Below are 23,638 nucleotides of genomic sequence, written 5' to 3' on the forward strand. Positions count from 1 at the left end.
TAAGCTGAATTCCTGCTATATGGTCTCCCTGCTTATCAAGTTAGCTTTGTTTTTTAAGTGCTAGACAGTCCAGACAGCTTCTACCTGAATATACTGCACATTGTTTCAGAGAAACCCAGACAAGAGGCAGTCAGCTTGATAAAATGAGCAGGAAAAAGATACTCAGATGATCTGCAAAGTTTGACTGTTCAAAGGCAAGTGAGTTTATGCATATGCTCTGGAACTGACAACTGCAGTTTCAACAGTGGTGGACCTCTAGTTCTTTAAACAGTAGTGGGAGGTGAGACTGTTTCAAATGATGTCTTTACAATGAAATATATCAAAGAACAGTTTACACCTAATTTAATGCAAAATTATGAAGGCATTTAACTGAGCACTTTATGATGATTTTGAAACACTAAGCAAATCTCAAGGTCACTACAGCTGTTTCCAATGTTCAAATAGCTTTCCCCCAACTGACAGATCACCCCTGCATGTAACACTTCCACTGTCAATTTGATTTTCCTCATACACTAGTATTAAGACAACCTGAAAACTAGTATATGGTCTACAGGTTAACAGTTTTTTTCCCTGAGAAATGTCTAAAACCAGGACAGTTGTTATATATTATTTCTCATATATATTATTTCTCATTGTGCAACATCACCCAACTCCTCCTGTTCTCCTTTGTACTCATGTATCTCAACTTGCATCAGCAGCAAGGACTTGCTTTGGTCAACAAAACAGCAAATAAAATTTGACTGCTCTCAATCCCAATGAGAACTGCCTGTTCTTATGCTCCTCACACTTCCACAGCGATCCTCCTCTCTTCCACCCTAACTAGGAAATTCCTTCTTGGTATCTGTCAACTGCATTACTGAAGCCAAAAGAACACCTCAGGAACAGCCTTTCTGCTTTTGCAAATTATTCTTTTCTTCAAAAGTAGTTCTAAAGCTTTTCACATTACCAAAGTCAAGCTAACAGGCTTTCATTTCCTTGATCAAAAGGGATTTAAGGTCTAGCAATAAGCCTCTATGTTATAAGCTCAAAATGCATTAATTGGAAATAAGAAAATTAAGAACTAGGTTTTATCTGTCAAGCAAAAACTTGTAACCAACCACACAATGAAGCCGTGAAGAGGTAACTATAAAGCTAAAGGTTATTAGATCTAAGGATTCTAACACACAAAGGGATCTATTAATACTCTTTGATCAAACCTCATCAAGCCTAGTTTTCCTCACCTTGATCTTTCGATATATTATGTAAACTGAACAGAACACTTGAACTTTTCTGGCAGAGGCCAGACTGCAGGAAGTCATCTGTGCACATAAAGGTTCAGAAAACCCCAAGAATCTCAGTAGTAGAAAAATTTACTTTCACTGACAGCTCCCTCTCAGTGGTATATTTGAGTGAGTATGGTCAGGACAGAACTTATAACAGGGAACCACAATAACTAAAACTATGCAAAAAAGTGCAACAGTTTTTAATCCTAATACCATGGTTTGCATTAAACAGAAAAAAAACCTACAGAACTGAGAATTGTGCATAAGGGGTAGGATTCCAGAGCAATTTTGTCAATGTAGTCAGAAGACTGCTTAATGAAAGAGTGCTCTTTCTCAGCCTGCTAAACATGGCAAGGGTACCCAACATCTACGTCTATTCACTACTGTAACCAGACAGCAGCCATGACTTCTCCATAAAGCCAGTTATTAAGTCTGTGAGAGCTAGACTTGACAGCACTAAGGAAAACTTTTCTGTGAACTGGAAGAAACTGCGCATGGAAAGAAAATGAGGCACTAAAAAAGAAATATTATACAAAAGTCTTGTTTTCCAGAAACTTTGAGGGCAAGAAAAAACAGTCTTTGGGATAAGATTAACAATACTGACTGATGGGTCTTTCTGCTTTTGTCTCCCTTTGTCTCCCGTCCTAGTATGCAATGCAGAGGCTGGAAAGATCCAAATGGCTGCAGGGTCTCCCATGAAAGTACCACAGCAAGCTCAACTTGAAAATTAACTAAAAGTCACTACTTGAAAGATTGAGCTGCTAGAAACCCTTAGTTTAGGCACTAAATCCTCCTTTGAGTCCATCCAAACCAAGTCTCTGGTTTAGGCCCACAGCACACAATACAAACATATGACAGTATTCTACAGACCACTCCGATACCCGAAACCAAAAAGCCAACTACCGTATCATATTTGTATGCCTATCCCAGATTAGAACTGTTTGTTTAGTTATAATGTAATCAATCCATATGCCTTTAAAGAAAGCCTACTTCCTCAAAATGAGCGGTTGGATAAATGGCACAATTTCAAAAGCAGAGAAAACAGTACATCAACAGTGCTAGGGAAAGGTCATGGGTTGTGGGAAATGGGTAGAAACCAGGCTACCAGGGACAGAAAGTGACAGGCAACCTTTCCTTCCTTAAAATTATGACAGTTACGCTGCCACTAAACTGGGGGATGCAGGGTTTTCTCTTTCAGTATTTCCACACATTTCCAAAAGAGTTCAGGAATTACAGATGTAAGAAATGATTTATGGGGGAAAATTTCTTTTACTGTAATTAAAAATTAAGATTAGCAAAATCTCAGAAAGAATACTTTTAATCTGTAATATGAAAAGCATTCCTTTAAGTCTATCAGTAAATAAGAAATTGCTACTCGTGTCAGCCTCTGAACTTGCACTATCTACAAATAAGAAACCTTCCAAAAGATGTTACAAAACCCACAGCATATCAATACTATTTTCTAGCACTGTCACACACCAAGTTTTCTTTAACAGTATCATCCCAATCCATGAAATAAACCTTAAAGCAGGCAACCTTAAAGCATTTAATGATTACAAACCCCACTAATACTCCACTGTTGCATTCTGTGAACTTCGAATTTTGGAACACTTACGACAGAAGTCGGTCAAGTTTTGGTCCATTGCGCCCCTGAAGGACAGCAGGCGGCTTGTATACCTTCATTATCCTTACAATCTATGGGCTTTCTCTGTTTCTGGTGTTCTTGGTCTCTTTATTTATGAAGCAGTGATGATTTTGAAGTTATTTATAACTATTAACTCATTAAATTCCCAAGTGTCATATTAGATACCAACCCAGTGACTCATATTCCTGACAATATATTTATCACGGCTGGAAGGTAAATTTACATGCACGAGTAGCACACACAGGCATGCCATGAACTAATCTTATATTTTAAAATGGTATTTGACATTAAGTAACTCAAGTTATTAACCAATACATATATGTCAACTGAAGTTGGCCCATTATCAAACAGATCAGTGGAATTTGTAAACACTGCCAGAACACCACTGTGACAAGATGAAAAATAACCCATGTAACACAATTTCCCCTCGTTTTTTGAGGATTGAAAATGGGGGCTGGAGTGTTTTAAAGCTTGTTATTACTGCACTTAAAATACGTGCAAGCTAAGGAAAACCACAGTTATCTCCAAATACTCCCTGAGAGGGAAAGCATACTCCACGTATGTTAAGGTTTATTAGAAGACAGTAATAAAGTTATCAGCTCACCAGACAACATTATTTCAATAAGCACCTATGTGTAATCTTGGCCTTATAAAAACCTCAGTGCTTAAGATCACACATCTGGTCCTAGTGGCTTTACACATTGTCTCACTGCCAGAAAACAATGCAAATATTCAACTAACAAGCTCTGCAGCAAAATAAACACAGTAATATTGGTGCTTTAGCACTTTCAAAATATCTAAACCCTTTCTAAACTAAAGAAAAATCTCTGGACCAAAAGAATAGATTTTTGTTGGCTATGAGCTAATTTAGTTCTTTAGTTCCCAATTTCCCCAAGATTCCTGAACACCAGTAATAAAAGTGAAGGAAAACATCAGATCAGTTGAAGACCTCTCTTTAATATGCCATTCTTCACCCATTATTCCTTGAGCAAAACATTTCTGAGGAAGTGTTTCTATTTGTGCTTAGGAAAACCCTGAAGCTACAAGCCACATAATTTAACTTTGAAATCCGTCCTGCTCTGGGCAGAGTTGGACTAGATGACCCCCATGGGCTTCTTTTCCAGCCATAACTTTTTATGTGAGCAGATTTTTGTTATCAGACTTAGACTAATTCCAGAAAATGTCTTCCTGAACTTGACCTGGGAGTCAGTCAGACACTACCAAATCCAGGCACAAGGGGAGAGATGAGACCAGCGCTCAAAGACAACTATTATCCAAGCCACATCTTAAGCAAAACCTGACCTGATAGACATTTCATGAGCAATAGACTTAGCAAAGCCAGCCTTTCTACTGATCCATCACAAATCCCATGTTCCTTCCTACACAGTAACATTTATTCCCTTCTCTTGCATTCCCTGCAGTCCTACCGCTCCCCACAGCATTCACTTCTTCCCACGCTGCCTTTACCCTTTACTGAGAATGGAAATGTCACTTGTAAACACATTAAAAGTAATATATACCTAAACCTTTTCTTCCCAACTGTTTACTACTCTCTACATTATGGTAGTAAGACTATTGTTATTACTGTCTGAAAGCTGAAAGACAGCTACCACTGAAGAGAAGTTCCAGCTTCGAGTTAACTGAACTCTATTATAACCATACAGTTACAATAGTAAAGAGACCAGAAAAGCATTTGTGAAATGTTTTAACAAAATTATGTGTTCTTCTTAGGCTTAACGACACAATAGCAATAGGCTTTCCACAGACAACTGGGCTAGCAACATGAGTGAACACTCATTCCAGTTGTCGATCTATTTTTAGGGGAAAATCAAATCAGAACCAGGACCAGACTTCAGTGAGGACACTGTATTAGATGAACACAAGTAGAGCACACTGATGAAATAAGGAAGTGAAGCCGTAAGAATGCCATCTGATAATATGTCCTTTACACACAAACACTTGAGACCTGCAGAGCTCTTAATATGTGGCAGCACTTTCTGCTGAAGAAACGTCTATCTAAAATACTTTCCTCTGAAACACTGTTCAGAAGTATTCAGCATTATAAATGTCAATTAATACAGCCTTCTGCAGGAACAGACGGGAAATGAAAATATTAAAAAGCCACTACTGTAAAACAGAAAAGAATATCAAAAGAAAAAAGCTTTTTAAAAGCCTGTCAAAAGAAGTGACATAAAAGACCTTTAACATGACAGCAGACTTGCACGTAAACACATCAAACAGACAGCTTTGTAATGAGCTTCTTGCTGTTTGTTTTTAAACAAGGCAACTTTCAGATAAAGCGACCCCTGCTCAGATTTAAGAACATACTGCAGAAAAGAGATGGACAAGTACGACCTATTTTCATGTCAAAACTTTGTTCAACACCTATGGCTAGTTTATCAAATCTATACTAGGAATTATTCCCCAATTACCTATCTGTTTCTGCTCACCTTTACATAAACAAACTAAATGCAAAGTATCAAAATAGGCAACATTTCAGTGCCATTTAGACCAACATGTTATTTTTTCCAGTTACCACTGACATCTATGAAATGCATTTACACCGTCAATCTGGACCACCTCCTATTTATTCAAGGATCCTCTTCCCCGCATCTGTACTGCATGTGACCTAAATCGCTCCCAGCATCCCTTCTGGAAGGGAACAGCTAATCTCCTGGGAGTATTTTGATGGTAAAATAATCCAGGATTGCACCACCGGCAGTATGCTTGAGACAGCCCAAGGACTTGCTGTTTTCACTAACCCAGTCTCATAGCACTATCCTAAAAGTCTTTGCCATCTCATACACCAGACACTCAACCTATAGCACTAACCCACACTGCCATGCAACGAAAGTGGGAATATGGCAACTAAAAAAGGCTGTTTCCAGGACTTGGGCACATGACTAATCCATAGCAACTATTAAAAGGAGCTGATAAAAACCCCTGTATGTTAAAAATGCTACAGGCCTGAAAGATACCCCCCAGAGTGTGGGACAGGGTACAGTGGCTTCACATTGAAGGGAACAGCTTAGCTGGGAGGAATGCCAACTAGTCAGGGGAACATGGTCTGCTCCCTGAGGGCAGCACAGATACAACCACTATTGCTACAGCTGAAAAATTAAACTAGTAAAAGGTTACATAAATTCATACACTAAAAGCAGAAAATGAAGGTTTCTTTGCTAAAGAACTAATATCGTATAAAGACAAACAAGCTTTCCAATGCAATGTTTGATCTAGTGCATCCACATTCAGGAAGAAAAACTGTCATTCTCCATGATGATTTAATTCTCTACTTCTAAAGGTTAAAAACTTCCTTCCATGCTTGCTGCTTTCTTCTTTATAAGCATGTGTCAAAAACTGAAGGCACAACAGGCACTGAAAAATTAATTAGCCTGGTTGAAAAGGACAGCAGTGAAATCTTCCAAGGCTTCCCATATGATCTTCAACTCTTTCATTACAGGCCAACAGCAACTGAATTGTTTGGATGGGTAGAGAACACAAACAGGGGATCTAGTCAAAGTTTTTACATAGGAAAGCTGCACTGCTGAAAACTGCATGCATAAAACCGCTGCTCTAATGCAAGGAAGTAATTGCAAGTCCTTGACATTTATTTCTCATCATCAGTGAGGAGTTAGCACATTCTTTAATTGAACAGCTGTTCACATATAATACCATACCTCCTCTGGATTTCCAATTCTTCTTGCGATGGACCATTTTGTACTTGAGAGGGAAGCTGTGAATTCTGTCGAGGCAATGTAGGACCTAAAAGTCAAGACAGACCAGAAATTAGTGACTTGAACTTTCAGTAAGCAAAGAGGCACAAAAATCAAGGAAAAAGGCCAGCCACCACATGACATTATAAGAACTGTTTACTTCTGCTTTTTAAGCCAAACAAGCTCAACAACATAATACAGCAACTAAAAGCTGCAACAAATGTTACCTTATATATTTGCAGAATGGATTTATTTCACACAGATGGAAAGGTTTCACAGAAATGCAAAATATATATAAGATGGAACTTGACAAAAGCTTTGAAAAGCACCCAAAGGCTGAGATTTTCTTGAAACAATGAACAAGTACTCTTGGAGAAACAGAAAAGGCTCAAAAAATTAACACACTCACCTAAATAGAACACTGGAAATGAGGAAGGAATAGTAAAAATAAGAAAAGAAGAACAGGAGAAAAAAACATCAGAAGCTTAGATAAAGTATGTTTCTACAGGTCACACTTTTACTCAGATTTTAGCTTGTCTACTTGGATCAAATACGTTCCTTTTTGCATAGGTAAGTATTGTGTCCGAAGGAACAGAGGCATAACATAAATATAACAAACTGTGAGTTCTGAAAAGCACAAGAAATGCTAGAGAGAAGGACATGCAAATTCACCTTTGACTTTTACTGATGAGCAATTCTCAATCATACATCTTTCAAAAACTATATATGCTAGACCATCTGAAAGCAAAGAGGCTTTTCCATTTTCCTCACAAATGCATTTACAGCACAAAACTATTTTAAAGGATGAAAAAGTGTGGAATGGAATACATTAGACCATGAATGGTTTCTGTAAGAATGGGCAGTAAACTGGGATCTTAATATTTAGACTATAGCTACACTGAAGATTATGGAATTTATAAGCAAGCAGAATTAAAACCAACAAAAATGTATCAAGTAATTTCTTGCTGAGATTCCACCAAACTGCTTAGAGTGATGGAGTTGAAATGAGACCCCCCCATCTCAAATATCAAACTATAAAATTTCTTTGCCATCTGAACTTGTTAAAGTCATCCAAAAACATGAAGAGACCATGTGTGATATACTGAGACATCAAGGACAGGCGATCTGCCTCAGACTCAGCAAACAAGTGCCCTGTTTTTAAAGGCTACACAAAAAACATTTACTCAGAACAGCATAGTATGACCACTGTGGTCATGAAGACAATGAATGCTGAAAATTAGAGAGGTGTACACTATCTACTGCACCTTACAGGTTAAAAGTCATCTAAGAACTTACTTCTAGAAGAAGATAAAAGCAGGAAGTGTACTACAGGCTTTGTACATATTCCTTACACAGTTTTTCACCAGGCATTAGGTCCTCATACCAAAATGCATGATGTTGCCCTGGATGGACTACTTTTGCTTGGAGTACCTCCAAGAGATACCCACGGATATAAATCTAGATTATTTTTAATGCAAAAGATTTAACTGCATTGATAATCATTAATCTATCAGTAAGCAGAAACATCTGTCATATTGCTCATCTGGAAATCACTTCTGCTTTAAAACTTGACCAGTTTCACATCTCCTCTGTCATATCTCCTGCATGACAGATGGAAGGCCTTTATGCCCACTAAGCCATGACTGCAGCTCCCAGGCAGCTGGGCTATTTGCTGTCTGCACCATGCTGCAGCCTTTCATGGACTTTCAGAAGTAGACGCAACCCAGCAGCAGCTGTGTTGCTGCTTAAAGGTGCTATATACCACTACCGCTTGCCACGTCTAATATCCTCCCTTCCCTCAGATCTGCTGTATGAAACAAAAGAACAAAAATAAACGGTGATACTATAACCATTTACCAACTGGAACTATTTGGTACTGAAAATACAGTAGAAATGAAAACATCAAACTTCCACACATTTAATCTTTAGGAGTTTAACAGGGATTTTTTTGAAGAAGGCATTATCACGCTGCTGTAGCCGAGTGTGGACCACCACTCTGCAACCTTTCTACCAGTGTCCATCCAGCTCTTTCTTTTGATGGCTTCATGAGAAACCAACCATCTAGCTTTATTTGCACTGGCTATTCCAGCGAGCCTACCTATCAGGAAACCTGTTTCTGTAGCCTCAAGATTCATTCTAGAGCACTGTATGTCAGAAAATCATGTGTCTGTGGAACACAACAGACACAAGCCAAGCTAGCATAACCTGGCCAACGTACTCCAGTGAGATATGTGCTTTTTTTCATAGCTATACCTGCAAAAGAGCTGAACACAGTCACCTGTTAACAATTAACATGGTGCTTTGAGTATTTCTTATGTATTTTTGCCATAAGGAAATGCAACCTGAGCATACCAAAGGTTTTCAAGAAGGAAAAAACCAGCTACTGAGTAATTTGGTGTGTTCTCTGACAAATTCCTCTCTGCAAGCATAGATTCTAAGCAGCATGTTAACAGGCACTGGCAAGTTAAAGGTACACACCAGGTGGAAAAGTATGTTTTATCTTATAATATGTATTACAGCAAGCCAGGACCACCACTTCATTGCTAAAATACAACTGTCTGGCTAGTGGAACAGATGGTATAATAAATAAGAAGAGGTAGCTAATAAAAAAGCTCTGAGATATTCAAGATACTTCAGAAACATCAGCCCCCAAGAGAAATAGTCACTGAATCCCCAAGAGAAACATTCACAGATACTGCCTGGAAAAAAAGTCTGATCCTCCTACAGGATCACTTTATCTTCAGAGACCAGTACAAGCCAAGTAGGAGATGAGGCTGAATGGTCTATTCATTCTGAGTTTTAAGGAAAACCTAACATCTTTCTTCTTCTAAAGAAAGCACAGATGGTGCATGCCGCAGCACACACTGACAGACAGAGGATATAATTTCATACCAATTTGTTCAGCAGCCATTCCAGTTTCAACGCTTTCTGCTTTTCAGCTTATTCTCACCTTTGCATCATCCTTCCTCTACGACAGTTCAGGCAACTGTTAGTGAAAGATGGGCTGGAAATCAGTGCATTAAAAATCCCACAGAAAAAAACCTGCAGGAAGTGTTTTCACCAGCTAAATCAGAACCAGTTCTGGCTCTTCACACAGTCACATAGACAGCTATGCTGGCACAGCTCAGAGAATGACATCAGACTGCTGGGGGTTGCTTTTAACCAAATTAAGCATCCCCAGCATCACCTTTTTAAACCACAACCAGAGTAGTAGTTTATCAAACTCAGTAACTTCATTTTCACCTCCAATTGAGTTCTTACCTTTGTATCTCCATTCAAGAGCTGAATTAATTCCAGTTGTACAAACCTATGAAAGCATTATTAGGAAGTTGAAGATGGAAAGACACAGCTTCTCCTCCCTTGATGCCTTTTGGTTCATCAGTTCCTTCCATCTTTCAATTACAGTATCTGCTTTGCAGTTTCACACCAAACTCTACAAAACCACTTCTTTTCATGTCAGCTGCCTTATGCTAGCATCTGGCTGATACTAAAGACATCACATTCCTATGAAGTAGCAGCCCTGAAAACCCCCGAGTATCAACTGTTTAGGATTGGAACAGTACAGGTACTACAGGTCACATAACGAGCAACAACCTGTATCTTCATTTGGCTGGACAGGCTTGCTTGAGAGCTGGTAATTTAAGGAAAAGTTTTCTGGGGGGACTGCTGGTAATCAGATCATGTCCCTCAGAACTGCACGTGCCTTATGGTTCAAGAAGGACAAAACACACATAACCCCCCCACTCCCTGCAATGACTGTCTGCTCAGAGTACAGCATCAGGAAACAAAATCTACTGCCTTTAGAAAAAGTTGATCAACTGTCACACGAGAATTTTAGCTTGAGGTGAAGATCTCCATTCATCCCCCAGAGAAACAGTTTATAGAAACAATGCAGTAATTAAGAATTCCCACTCTTTCATTTCTCAGTATGCCAGCGCCAAAACTAAGCAACATTCCAATTACACAGTTTGATATTCAAATCAAAGTATGACTGACTATTCAAAGGAAGAACTGACTGAAAGCAGACGGCAAGTTAATTCATATAGGCATATATAAATGGGTATAAAGATAAGTGTACTGACTAATTATAATCTTTAAAATGATTTTCATTGAGGACAGTTTGAGTACACCTACTAAGCAAACAATGTACCCCAAGCAAGAGCTCAAAACCACAGCAAAAAAAGATGTATTTCTGTTACGGGATATAATAACTTTTAAAAACAAGTGTTTTAGTAAATGCTTAAATGTTTTCTGAATGAATGGAAAGTAGGATTTTTCAGAGATTTATGCTAGGAAGTAATAAGAAAAATGACTGTGGTGAAGTAACCTCTTACTTATCTCTGGGTCCTTCTCCTGCTCAGATCCTGTCCTGCTCTAGGATATGACAGAACAAAGTCTGAGGAGACTCATTAACTAGCCTTCCACAGAAGCAAAAAAGTCACCACTCCTTAAGACCTAGATTTCTGTTATACACTGATATGCAAGACCAGAATGGTCAAAAGCCAGGGCATTAACAAGTGATAAAGCTATTCCCCAGTACTTCTATTCAGATGAATCATCTTCCAGCTAAGACTTTTCTTCCCTTCAAATACTCACTTCCATCATAGATAGCTACCGTCTTCCAAGTCCCTTCAGCTGAGTTAATTTACTCATCCCTTTGATTTATTTTAGCAGAGTGGTATAACTTATGTTGCATATTCTATGCTGAAAGTAAATGCTTTCCACTTCACGAGCACTTTTGTTACCTGATGAAGGTAATAAAAAGGGCAAGAATAACAAATGTATTCATTAAGATACATCTGAATGGAAGTAGAGCCAAGCCTCCTATCAGCGCCAGCACAGCCTCCTACCAACGCCAGCAGAGCCTTGGAAACAGTGCTGATAACCTGGGTGGTAGCTTGGCTCAGCACAAACTTGCTGGGTGATCTCAAGCAAGCCTGTGGCTTTTCCCTCCACTATCCTTTTATGCAGGCGGAGATAGAGACAAAGCTTCAGCAGTAGAATATTACAGTTGTTTAATAAAACTACAACATCACAATCTTAGAATAGCAAGTATGACAAGTTAATTGCATCAATACCATCTACTGCAGGGTATTTATTACTTTTTCTTCTCCAATTCTGCCAAAATTTCTTTAAGTAGCGATTTTATAGATGGTGATGGTCACTGCTTGCATATAATACTACAGAAATGAGCCTAACAAAGCTGTATTTTCACAATTATGTTCACAATTTCACACCACCAACCTGTTCCCACAAGGCAGCAGATTTAATACAGCTACATCTACTGATATTTTTGAGACAACAATATGAACCCTCAGAAGAAAAATGTATTAACGTTCCCCAATGTTTATTAAACAATACTTCATCCACAAAGTGAATGTACTTCTACATAGAAGAAGTTTGACATGTGGTTAAGACCAACTACCAAATTTTAATGAAATTCTTTGGGTTGCCCACCCAAACCTTAATGCTTTCACCTGACAGAACACCACTAATTCTTAAGAACCACACAAGCAGCCATTAAAAGTGAGTATAACTCTGTAAATTTAGCAATCTCCCCCTTCACTTCCAAATACCACAACTAACACTGATGATGTTTTCAATAATCTTATGTGTAATTAAAATGTAATGGAGTTTTGTTCAATAAACAGTTAAAACTTCTTTTAGGTCATTATTTTGTCATACACATCAGGATTAGTTAACCAGAATTAAAGAAAAAGCTTGCTAGCAAAAATAGAGATTATTATCCAATCTCTGATCACATCATGTTACTTCCATTCTGACAGGGAATGCTGACAGCCTGCTCCAGAGGCGTACCAAAGTATAGGTATAGCATAATTACTTCATTGCAGTAGAGTAACTTTTCCCCTCAAAACAAGCCTTAGCATGGTGTGAACCAAAACAGTATGAGGAGAACTGCCCGAGATCCCTTTCAGACCTGCATATACATTTCTATTTTCATTCTCCTTTAACGTCTACATATACTCCAGTTAGGCAACCCCAGTTTTTGTTTCAGTTTGCATTTCCCAAAGATACTAAATTATTCAGTCTATGATAGGAGTAAGTGCATTCCCCTCCCAGCAAGGATTTAATGAACTACCTTTTCTGTAAGAGAAAGGACCACACATCAATACACAGCTGTGGAAAAAACAAGCATCTTTTCCCCATAAAGGTTTGACTATTTTATAAGTAAACAACCTAACTTCTAGGTTTAGTCATCATTTCAAAGCACTTTAACCTCAAGGTTTTTTTTTTTTCCAAGATTAGACTAACAAAACCTCTGTTTCTTTTTCCTCTTCCCCATTTTCCTATGAATTAAAATGTCATCTAAGGCAATATTAGAACAGCTTCGCTGAAGCCATTTTTGTCCTTGCCTTTATATCCAGAATGCCCAAAATCTTGTCAAGAACTAACACATAACTGTTAAGGATCCGTACAAAAACAATCAGGAATTTTACATATATGTGATTCTAGTGAAAAGAATGAGAACAGGCTTATTTACAGCTGTATGACATCCTTCATTTTTTCTTTTGCTGCTTTCGTCTTACACAGTGAACAACCCAAAGAACCTCCTCAAATGCAAATTACACCTATATAAATCTCATACTTAGTTTCTTACTCTCTTAGCAAGGCTTTCCTGAGACTGAAGACGCATGCCACACAAAACACCCCTAATTCCAGCTGAACTAGAAGGTACTTTCTGCAGGAAAACAGAGGATGATGCCCCTTAGTTCCCCCCATCTCCCAGCATGTACTTCCCTTACTTGCCCTTATTCCTTCAAAGGAATAATCAATTTCCTCACGCATCAGAGAATTTTCTCAGCCACTTTCCTTTCATTGAGGTTTTTCCCTCATTCCAGAGTCACTTTGATTACAACACTGAGCTCTACTTGATGCAGACGTGAAAATTTTCTCTGTACTGCAATGCAAAACCTTTGCAGAAAGCAGTCTTTATACCACTAAGACTGATTACTGAATATCTGACCATGCTGCACAAAACCTCAAAGCCAGAAATCCTCTTCAAGTGACCTCTTAAACTGATGACACATACTTGTCATTTGATGAAGGTGTAACTTTTGACCACCTCAGACACTTACTTAATGCAATGAGTAAGTCTTCCAAGCTTTTCCCAGAAACAAATTTTGGTTCGTTTGTAACGTATCTCTTAAACAATACTGGGGAGGAACTTGCAGCATTAGTAATCTACCTTAAAATTCCAGGAGAAAGCGTAGTCCTGTGTTGTCTTTCTCCTCTGGATTTGCAGATGGCCTACAATCTGCTTGACCAGCCAGCAGGAAAATAGGGTCTGGGTGAAGAGCTACTAGCTAAGGCAATCATTCAAACCAGAACAGAGTGAAAACACTTTGACTTTTACATTTATTTCAATAAACAGAATTCAAGCATAAGAGGAATTAGGGAAAGCCAGTTGGGCTTATTCAGACTGGAGAAGAGAAGGCTCTGGGGAGATCTTAGAGCAGCTTCCAGTGCCTGAAGGGGCTGACAAGAAAGCTGGAGAGGGGCTTTTGACAAGGGCCTGTAGTGACAGGATAAGGGGAAATGACTTTAACCTGACAGAGAGGAGATTTACATTAGACATTAGGAAGTAATTCTTCCCTGTGAGGGTGCTGAGGTGCTGGCACAGGGTGCCCAGAGAAGCTCTGGCTGCCTCATCCCTGGCAGCGTTCAAAGCAGGGGATTGGAACTAGGTGATCTTGAAGGTCCCTTCCAACCCAAACCATTCTGTGATTCTATGAGAGGATAAAGAACTAGATATACAGTATTTCAAACAGTTTCACTGACAAGGCAGCCATCCCTTCAGAGCCCTTTGAGACAAACCTGCATTGGGTTTCAATGAGAAAACTGCCAGTTGCAGTAAAGCCTTTTACAATGCATTCTGAACTCATCAGAAGGACAAAATACCCACCACTGGGTGCTCAGTGGGAGAGGCACCCAGTGGCTTCGCCTCTGCTCTGCAGATCCACTAGAGGGAGATCCTAAATTAAACAACCTCAAGACACACAGGAGCCAGCAGAACAGCTGAGGGTGCCAACTGCCACCAAAGATCAATGGCATTGCTCAAATACATGCAAGAGCAGGACACCATGTCATTTTATATATAACAAAAAAAGGGTAAGAGAGCTGTAAGGAACAGCTGACTTGCAAACCAAAAGGATGCTCACAAAATAATATTCCTCAGAAGTCGTTTAGATTTCTGTGAACCTTTGCATAGAGTTTCAAATTCATCTGCAGCTTTATGAATTTCTGAGCAGTTATGCTCAGCTAACATTAAAGCTGTTTGCCTTTTATGAATAAAATATAACGTAAAATAACCAAGCTAATAAAAGAAATTGCCAAAAATGAGAAAACACAGCAGAAAATAAGGACACTGCAAGAACCAAACTTTAATTGTAAGCAGTTCTAGAGTAAAGGGAATTCATCCATACAGGTTTTCTTTATTCTGGGCTGGGGAGTCTATATGCTGTTTTAGATACAGTAGGAAACACAGCAATTCACATAAATTATTAGAGACAAGCTGTTCTCTTCAGGTACAGATTTTTGAAGCAGTATCAGCAGAATACCAACTAGGACTAAACGTGTTAGAAATGTTTGAGTCTAGCGGATAAACTGGAAGAAACAAAACTATCCATACGTAACATATTGATCTTCATGCATTAGCACAAATTCCTTTCATAACACAGAACCCCCCAACACCATCTCAAAAAAGGATAATTGGGGGTGTTGAAATCCGTCTCCTAAAGCGAAAAGCTAGTATCAGAGCCTCAAAGCCAGTGAACTGTCTAAATAAATATTCAGCTGTATCAGTGATGCTAAGGGGAAAAAAATTATCACCAAGGATTCGTTTCCAGCCGCACTTTTAGGAAGTTATACTAACCACAGAGAAAAGAAATTCATTAAACTTTGAGCAAGGAATCTAATTTGCTTCTAAACTACAAACTACCTAGTATCCTATTTCCATTATCAAAGCAGGTATGTTCAGAAAGATACTTCATCTTTCTTACATCTTACACTGATACATGTCAGGAAAATATGTAGATACAAGTAATACATATAAGATCATGAACTGACAAACCTCCCAGCTGATAAAATTTCGGGACACTTTTTGACAGTTTTCTAACACAGATGCATTATAAACATTTACCTTTAAACATTGTCTGGAAATGGCAGTAGGCTTTCAAAGCAATTCCACATACATAATTAGGATTTTTCTTCACAAGCAGCAGTGCAAAACTACTCATCTTCAGCCACTGAAGTGACAGCAGTAACATTAAGCTTTAGCTGGATGGTTGGACAGGGCTTGGAGCAACCTTGTCTAATAGAAGTTCCTGCCCATGGCAGGGGCTGGAAATAGATGAGATTTAAGGTCCCTTCCAATCCAAACCATTCTATGATTTTATGATCCTGATGGCTATATCTGTGATATATCTGAAACAGGTAAGTGATAGCTAATCTTTTATCTTTCTTGGCTGACAGAAATTATAGGAGGACAGTTATCTCCTCCTAGGCCAATGGTGTCCACCATTAGCTTCTGATGCTTGTACTGACAAGTACACCATTAGTTTCTGATGCTTGTAGTCAGCTTTGTACTGACTCCTACCAAGTCAAATCACAAGAAGGAGAAACGAAGTGACTACCTTACATTCAGGAAACATGAGGGTCACCACCAGTCGCTGTCAAACATAATTATGCAACTTATGTCATCTCCTTGTCAGACCTACGTCTCAAAGGCACAAAGCACAAGCCAGACAGACTACAACACTGTATCCAGCAACCTGGATATGGTATTAGTCATACTTAACTGAATCACACACAAATCCACCTGAAAATGAAACCTCTCCACAATCATTAGAGATGAATTGGTAATAAACCAAATGATGCAGACAAACTCAAACTGAAGGGCCATTTCAGAGGTCAGTGAAGAGACTACTGGCAGAGTGATTTGGAGGAATTCACAACTTGGGATGAGCAGAGGACTGAATTCTAAGCACAATCACTTCTGGACTCATTGCAAAGCTCAGCTCCCCTTCCTTCACCACTGAAGAAACTACTGAACTGATGCCAACAGGAAAAAGAGCTCTTTGCACTGAGTTGTTTGAATGATGTTTTGTATAACTAAAGTTACAGTTAAAAAAAAAACTAAAATGATTTTAGTTTTATCCAAGTCTTCACAAACTGAAGCTGCATCTTAGCTCAATACATTTTCTACTACTGAAGAATCTAACGACGTAGCCATTAGCCCACATACAGCTTGCATAAAGCAGCAAGAGAACTAGTCATTAGGCAAATCACAATAATCCAAGAAATGAAGAAACAGACACACTGGCTAATTAAAAAATGAGCACTGTCATGCCTGCCTATGCCATTTCAGCCTTCTAGTAGCTCAGTGTTAGTGTTAAGGGAAGGAGTTAAACTAAATGATGAAAATAAATATATGCATATATACACGCAGTCATTTTACAATTGAGTAACCCTGAGGGAAAGGAGAACTGAGGGATTTAGAAGAGAAAATATCCAAGCAAGAGGTAGGAGAATGGGATACACAGCTAGATTATTTTAGCTGGCAAAAAGAAAGCTTTACCTCTAGCTACCCTTTCTACTTTGGCCTCATATGCCACATAACAGCATAAGCACTGCAGAATATATCATCCTTGGTCTAGAACACTTAGTTTCAAATGTTAAGTCTTGAAAAAACTGTCAGAATGAAAAGCAACTTGAAAAGTCACCCTTTTTTGCTGAGAGACGGCCCTAGTAAGGTCATCTACAGCCTCTTTTCTTCACAAGAGAAAACTGGCTCAGAAGTACCATCTCTTGTTACACAACCTTTAAAGTTTAATGAGGACAAAAGAATTCATTTGGTTACAAGAACACTAAAGTCTCTTTCAGTCTTTTAAAATAAAACCTCCCTCTCTGTGTCTCAGTGTTATACTGATCAATTTGCTGTACAGCCACTAATGTTTCCACCTACATTTTAAACTCTCTATGCCACCCTGTTCTCCAAATTCATAGACCCGTTGTCTAGATTATATGCGTTCATCTGAATGTTACCCCTGGATCCAAGGTCTCCAAGCTAGAAAACTCTTGTATGGTAAGGACTGCCGAAGAAGATGACTTGAATTCCCAGATTTGGAGGAAAAAAACCCTAGAGTGTTTATAATAAACTGGAGGTCAATGAAAAGTGAAAATACCAATACACATTAAGAACACCTCTAGAAATCCCCAAAAGTACCTTGATTAAGAGGTATGCACTTCTTGGTCAGGAGTTTTGGTGTTGTTTCCTTAAACAAAAGGCAAAACCAGCAGCTTTCTCTATGCAATAGATAATATGACAATCAATTTACTCATCAGGAATCCCATTTACATGGATGGCAGTCGAGATTCACTATTACAAAACATCAACTAGGTAGACAAAACTCCCAAATAATTAAAATAGTTAGAGGCTGAATCATGATTAGAAACAACTTATTGACTTCTATGCATAAATATTTGAATGTTTTCCATCTGTATTTGAACAATCTTGTAAAAAAAGAAAAAGCTCAGAGACTCTTACCAGCTTCCTGTGAATTTAATACTTCTAAGGCATGCATCATGGCACTTGCGAAGACATTGGCATCTTCTTTGCTGCCAAAATTCAGACCATACACCTGCCTAGCATCACGCCACTGGTGGAAGGTCTGTGTAGCCTGATTGTACTTCAGCCCTTTCGGAATGGCACAATTTATTACCACCTAGAAACATCACAAAATAAAAAGTTACTTATGTTTAAAGTTGCTTTTGCACAACAAGTTTCAGCTTCATGCAGATTTTATTCCTTAACCATGTGGGTTAATTCAAGACCCATAATCTGTAAAATCACAATGCTGAGGGACATATAACCATTTCCATTTTCATTCCAATGCCGCATGAAATCAGTGATGAGAATACACAAGGGGACTAATGAGATATTTTCCATCAACTGTGTAGTTTAAGCATTCTCATTTCTAAAGATTCAGTGATGTTTCATAACAGCAATGTAGTAATATCAACAGTTCTGGCTTTTAATAGCAGAGTACTTGATGTGAATATGCATCTGGATCTCAGAAATGCATTAGGTTTTTTATTTTCTACATTAGCTTCACAGAGTACTTGTCAGAACTATTTTTTTTAACCAAGTTATCACCTTCTCTCTGTGGCTGCTGCACCCCTTAGCTCGCAGTGCTTTCAACAGCAGTTCATGGGGACTTCTACTATGCATCACAAGGTATCATTTTGCAAGATCGTTATGGCTCACACAAAAGGTGATAAATTCTAGCTAGTAGAACAACCACTTATTACAAGCCATCCACTAAGAGGATCCCATTGCACTTGGATAACTATATCCTCTAACCTTTTTCCACCTAATAATGGGAGGAAAAAAACATGTTTCTTCTCAGATGAATTCACACAGACCATTTATTACTTCAAATAAGTGTTTAATGATGTCGCGGTTTAACCCCAGCCAGCAGCTAAGCACCGCGCAGCCACTCATTCACTCTTCCCCAGTGGGATGAGGGAGAGAATCAGAAGAGTAAAGTGAGAAAACTCGTGGGTTGAGATAAAGGGGTTTTAATAAGTAATGCAGAAGCCACTCACACAAGCAAAACAAGGAATTCATTCACCATTACCCATTAGCAGGCATGTGTTCAGGCACTCCAGGACAGCAGGGCTCCACCACACAGAATGGTTACTTGGGAGGACAAATACCATCACTCTGAACATCTCCCCCCTTCCTCCACTTTCTTCCCCCAACTTCATATGCTGGGCATGATGCCATATGGTCTGGAATATGCATTTGGTCAGTTGGGGTCAGCTGTCCCAGCTGTGTCTCCTCCCAGCTCCTCGTGCACTCCCAGCCTGCTCACTGGTGGGGTGGTGTGAGGAGCAGAAAGGGCCTTGACTCTGTAAGCACTGCTCAGCAGTAACTAAAACATCCTGTGTTATTAACACTGTTTTCAGCACAATTCAAAACATAGCCGCATACTAGCTACTATGAAGAAAATTAACTCCATCCCAGCCAAAACCAGCACAAACAACAAATCACATAGCAGATGATCAGCGTATGCTTCAGGCCTGTGAGAAATGACCATGAATAGACCAAAAGAATTGTTTATAAATGCTGGGAGAGAGGGAAACAGATACAGAAGCTTTACTCAAACAAAAGGATTAGATTTTTAACCTCACCATGTTTCAAGACACAGTGCTAAGTCTGCCATTTAATCAAGATCTAACAACTTCATCAAGGAAATTTAGATGTAATCCTTGTAGCTCTCTTCTCAATCTCTTGAAGTGGTAGATGATGAGCACTACCAAATGTCAGAAGTTTTTGGAATTCAATGACCTGGGGAAATGAGGTATCATGCATCCAACTTTTCATAAAGAGCTACAAAAGAACTGCTGGTACCTATATAGACTGCAGTTAACAGGGAAGAAGAAAAGATTTTAGGTTGCCACTTCACCTTTAAAGAAATCAGATGTCTTGTCTACACCACTAGCCTTTATATTTATCTGTAGGAAGGAATGGTAAAAGAGTGCACAAGGACTTTTGCCTTGGAGGTATGTAAAGTGCTTAGTTTATGGGGAAAAAGCCGTAATACAGTTTTGCTACTTCAGTTTAAAATAAAATTGTTTCATATTTACAGTTCCCATAATTTTACTCAAGATGCACTTCTTAGTGTTAAAAACAATCACAAAAATAGCTTCAGATTCCTATTCCAAATTTGCATAGATCTGCTTACCTGATGATCCTGAATCTTCCTGCCCACAACTCTGAACGTGTTGTTGCCTGTGTGATGATATATATGAACTCTGCTGAATCCAGTTGATCCACCAGCTGGTACCCACTTCTTATTGGCATCATCATAGACCATTACAGCAGCCCGTGCTTGGCAGATACTCTGTTCACTGTTAAAATACAAACATTTTGGAGTAGAACATAAGATTACTTACGGTAAATCATCGTCTTTTTGGTTAGCTTTTGCTTTTTAAACTCAAAATGTTAAAGCAATGCTCCTTGATGAAACATCCACCTTTCTAAATACATAACACCAGTAGCACTTTGTCATTTTGCTTAAAGGTGTTCATTTTGAAACGCTGTGGTCAAGACAAACAGGCTAAACTATTACTAAGAGATCAGAAAGTGATTTACTTTTCTTTTTTTTTTTTGCACTTCTCCCCCCACAGGGTTTTTCCCCTCCTTTCTGTTCACCACCCACCATAATTTTAATTAAATGCCATAACCATGCACAAAGTTTACTGCAAAGACTGAATTACAAAGAACCTGGAGATGCACTGGCTCCATACGACTTCTACAAGAAATAAGGAAGTCCACTTGTTCATCTTAACATACATAGAAGGAAACACACACACAGGATAAAGTTCAGAGCAACAAATTCACCTGCTCAGAAATTGAATGCCTTTTTGGTTTGACATGTCTTACAATTGTAAAAATGTCTTTCTTACAATTATAACATTTCCTCTCTGAGAAAAGGTTCTCCTCATTACTGAAAAGTACAATTCCATTAGGAAACTGCTATCAGTAGCTAATTCTGATTATTATGGCAGTCATCTGGAAACTATTGTATAGCCTAAAGTTAAAAGGAAGCATATCATGAATGTCCTCAAACTAGAAACACAAGAAAGCATGATGTACCATAAACACACCATTTATTAGGAGGGGGTGAGAGGGTGATACTACACAAGTTGTCTTTACAGGAAATGTCCAGATGCAGACAGGAAATAAAAATAGAAAGGAATTATTTCTTATCAGCAAGGCAAATTCTCCAAACATACCACTCCAGTACATCCAACATTATAGAAAGCACATGAAGCCTGGCTTGCTAGGAATGTGGCCTGCCGCTTGGAGAACTGAGAAGGCTGAAGAGACATGCATTCTTCATAAATTACGAAAGGAAAGTAGTGAAATATTCCTTCATATTTCATAAAGGAGGGAGAACACAACTCTCCCCAGTCTTTCTTGGAGTTTTTTTTTTTTTTGGTGGGTTTTTATTGTTTGATTGCTTGGTTTTGGGGGCTGTCGTGCTTGTTGGTGGTTTTTTTAACAAGAATATGCTGAATTTCCTAGTATATGATTTCCATCTGACACACAAAAACTCAGCACTGTATCCAGCTGTTTTGTTAGCTTTCAGTACTGGCATTGTTGGGAAAACATAGTCTCAATTTCTATCACACTTTCCACAGTGCTCCAGCAGTTGGAAAAGAACTCAACACTGGGATGCTTTTCAAGACTGGGGGAGAAGAGAGAATATTGAGATGATGTCTCCTATGTGTACAAGAGAATCAATATTTCTAATTTTAAAAGGCATATGGGTTGCAGTCTCATAGCCTATTCAGCAACTAGATCAGAATGGGATAACATCCTCTAATTAAACCACCTTTTTCTAGCCAGAAATTTGTTCAATGTAGGGATAGTAAAATTATAATACACATATATAGAGTGCTTCTTTTCTAAGCATAGTTTACATTTTAGACTAAAAGGACCACATCGAATGCAAAAAGAAAGATCAGATGCAAAGAAAATAAAGCTATTGACAAGTTTCAGGGGTTTCACAGTCCCACTAAAAACGTGCCACAGGTACATAAAGTTCTCACATCTGAGAAGAGGACAGTGCAAGAATTGACCGGATTTCTTTGAAGTATTTTGGCACACTCAATCTTAGATGTTCAAACCTAGAAACAATGTGTTCACAAAGTACACAACAAGCAGTAGTGTTTTTTCTAAAATACATAATAGTATTACAAGAAACTTGGAAGATTTCTGAACCCAAACCAAGTTTTGGCTACATCTGAGGTTGGATCAATCACGGGCATAATAAACTACAGGTGACAGGACCCAGATACTGATTTGGAAGCAGTGCCACGTGGTTTGCAGCGTTCTTGCCAAAAAATAATTTTATCTCAATCATGTGTCAGACAGATTAAAAGAGAAATCATTTAGATTCTATTAAAAATTGAGGCTATGAGTATAAGCTAATATGAGTATAAGCTAATATGTTCCAATTACAATGCAGGTAGAATCAGAGTGTGATTGAATAATGGTACGGTGATCAGAAGACTTAATTAGTAGGACAAACCATCAAAGTTCAGATGTTCTTATTCAGAGCATTCTCACTCTTTGCCCTGCCAAGGTCCTTCCATAGGCCTCTTACAGAGGTTTTTACATTGTATTATTTAACATAACAAGAAAAAAACACCTACTCATTTTAGAACTGTTTAGTATTCAAGCGGCGTAATTCATATGCACAAATAAGTTGACCTTGAGTAGAGTTTCTAGCTTTTCTTTAACAACTGTTAAACTATTTTTAGTTCCACTTCTCGGGCTATGCCTTAGAACTGGAAATATTACACAAGTCAAGATCTCAAATACTTCATGCTCCATTTAAAATAAAAGAATTTTCTTAATAGCAGGGGATTACTCTTTCTCATATAAAAATGTAAGATGATTCACATCCTTTAAAAAATGACAAATACAAATGATTTCCAGTTGACCTATTCAATCACAACACAATAAGCCTTTTGCCTTCATTTCACACAAATCCTATAACTAAAATTTTAATGTTCCGGGTCTATAATTTTCATATCCAGGTACCAATCTGGAGGTGACACACTCCCCTCCTGCCAACAGTTCCCACCACCCATCACTTTGTTTATCAGAATGCAGCAGTAAGACAGAAAAATGAAGCTATCCCTGTCAGAAACAAATTAAAACATCACAGTGTGCTAGCCTTGTCCCAGGGTTCAATAGCTGCACATTATTAGATGTAGAGGAGATTTAATTCAATCTCTTTCTCGGAGGAAAAAGTTCTGCACTCTAAAGTTACTTCATTTTCTTTTGAAGACAAGCATGGAGGCATAAGCTTTAGCAAGGAAGACCTTTTAGGTCTGTTTTTCAATGACCATTTGATAGTTAATATTTGAATATAGCATATTACAGCAAATAAACACCACAAAGTTTAGTATTTAAGTCT

The 23,638-nt window shown here is 38.4% G+C and overlaps 1 protein-coding gene across 7 annotated transcripts in view; it reads right to left on the reverse strand.

Moving 5' to 3' along the window:
• Positions 1 to 23,638, reverse strand: part of ENAH (ENAH actin regulator) — a 94,759-nt gene that overhangs the window by 26,563 nt on the left and 44,558 nt on the right. For 6 of the 7 annotated variants that reach the window (XM_061475401.1, XM_061475403.1, XM_061475405.1 and 3 more), the window contains exons 2-4: positions 20,390 to 20,555; positions 18,187 to 18,364; positions 6,585 to 6,669 (exon numbers count right to left, since the gene is read on the reverse strand). In XM_061475401.1, coding sequence (XP_061331385.1) covers positions 6,585 to 6,669; positions 18,187 to 18,364; positions 20,390 to 20,555 — 429 coding nt within the window. Of the gene's footprint in view, positions 1 to 2,877; positions 3,019 to 6,584; positions 6,670 to 18,186; positions 18,365 to 20,389; positions 20,556 to 23,638 lie in introns of those variants that run through there. The other variant, XM_061475404.1, reaches the window with a different exon arrangement.

Source organism: Pezoporus flaviventris, unplaced genomic scaffold (assembly GCF_033815535.1).
Source record: "Pezoporus flaviventris isolate CSIRO_AGI_PZ_B2104156 unplaced genomic scaffold, CSIRO_AGI_Pfla_v1 ptg000083l, whole genome shotgun sequence".
NCBI classification, from domain to species: Eukaryota; Metazoa; Chordata; class Aves; order Psittaciformes; family Psittacidae; genus Pezoporus; species Pezoporus flaviventris.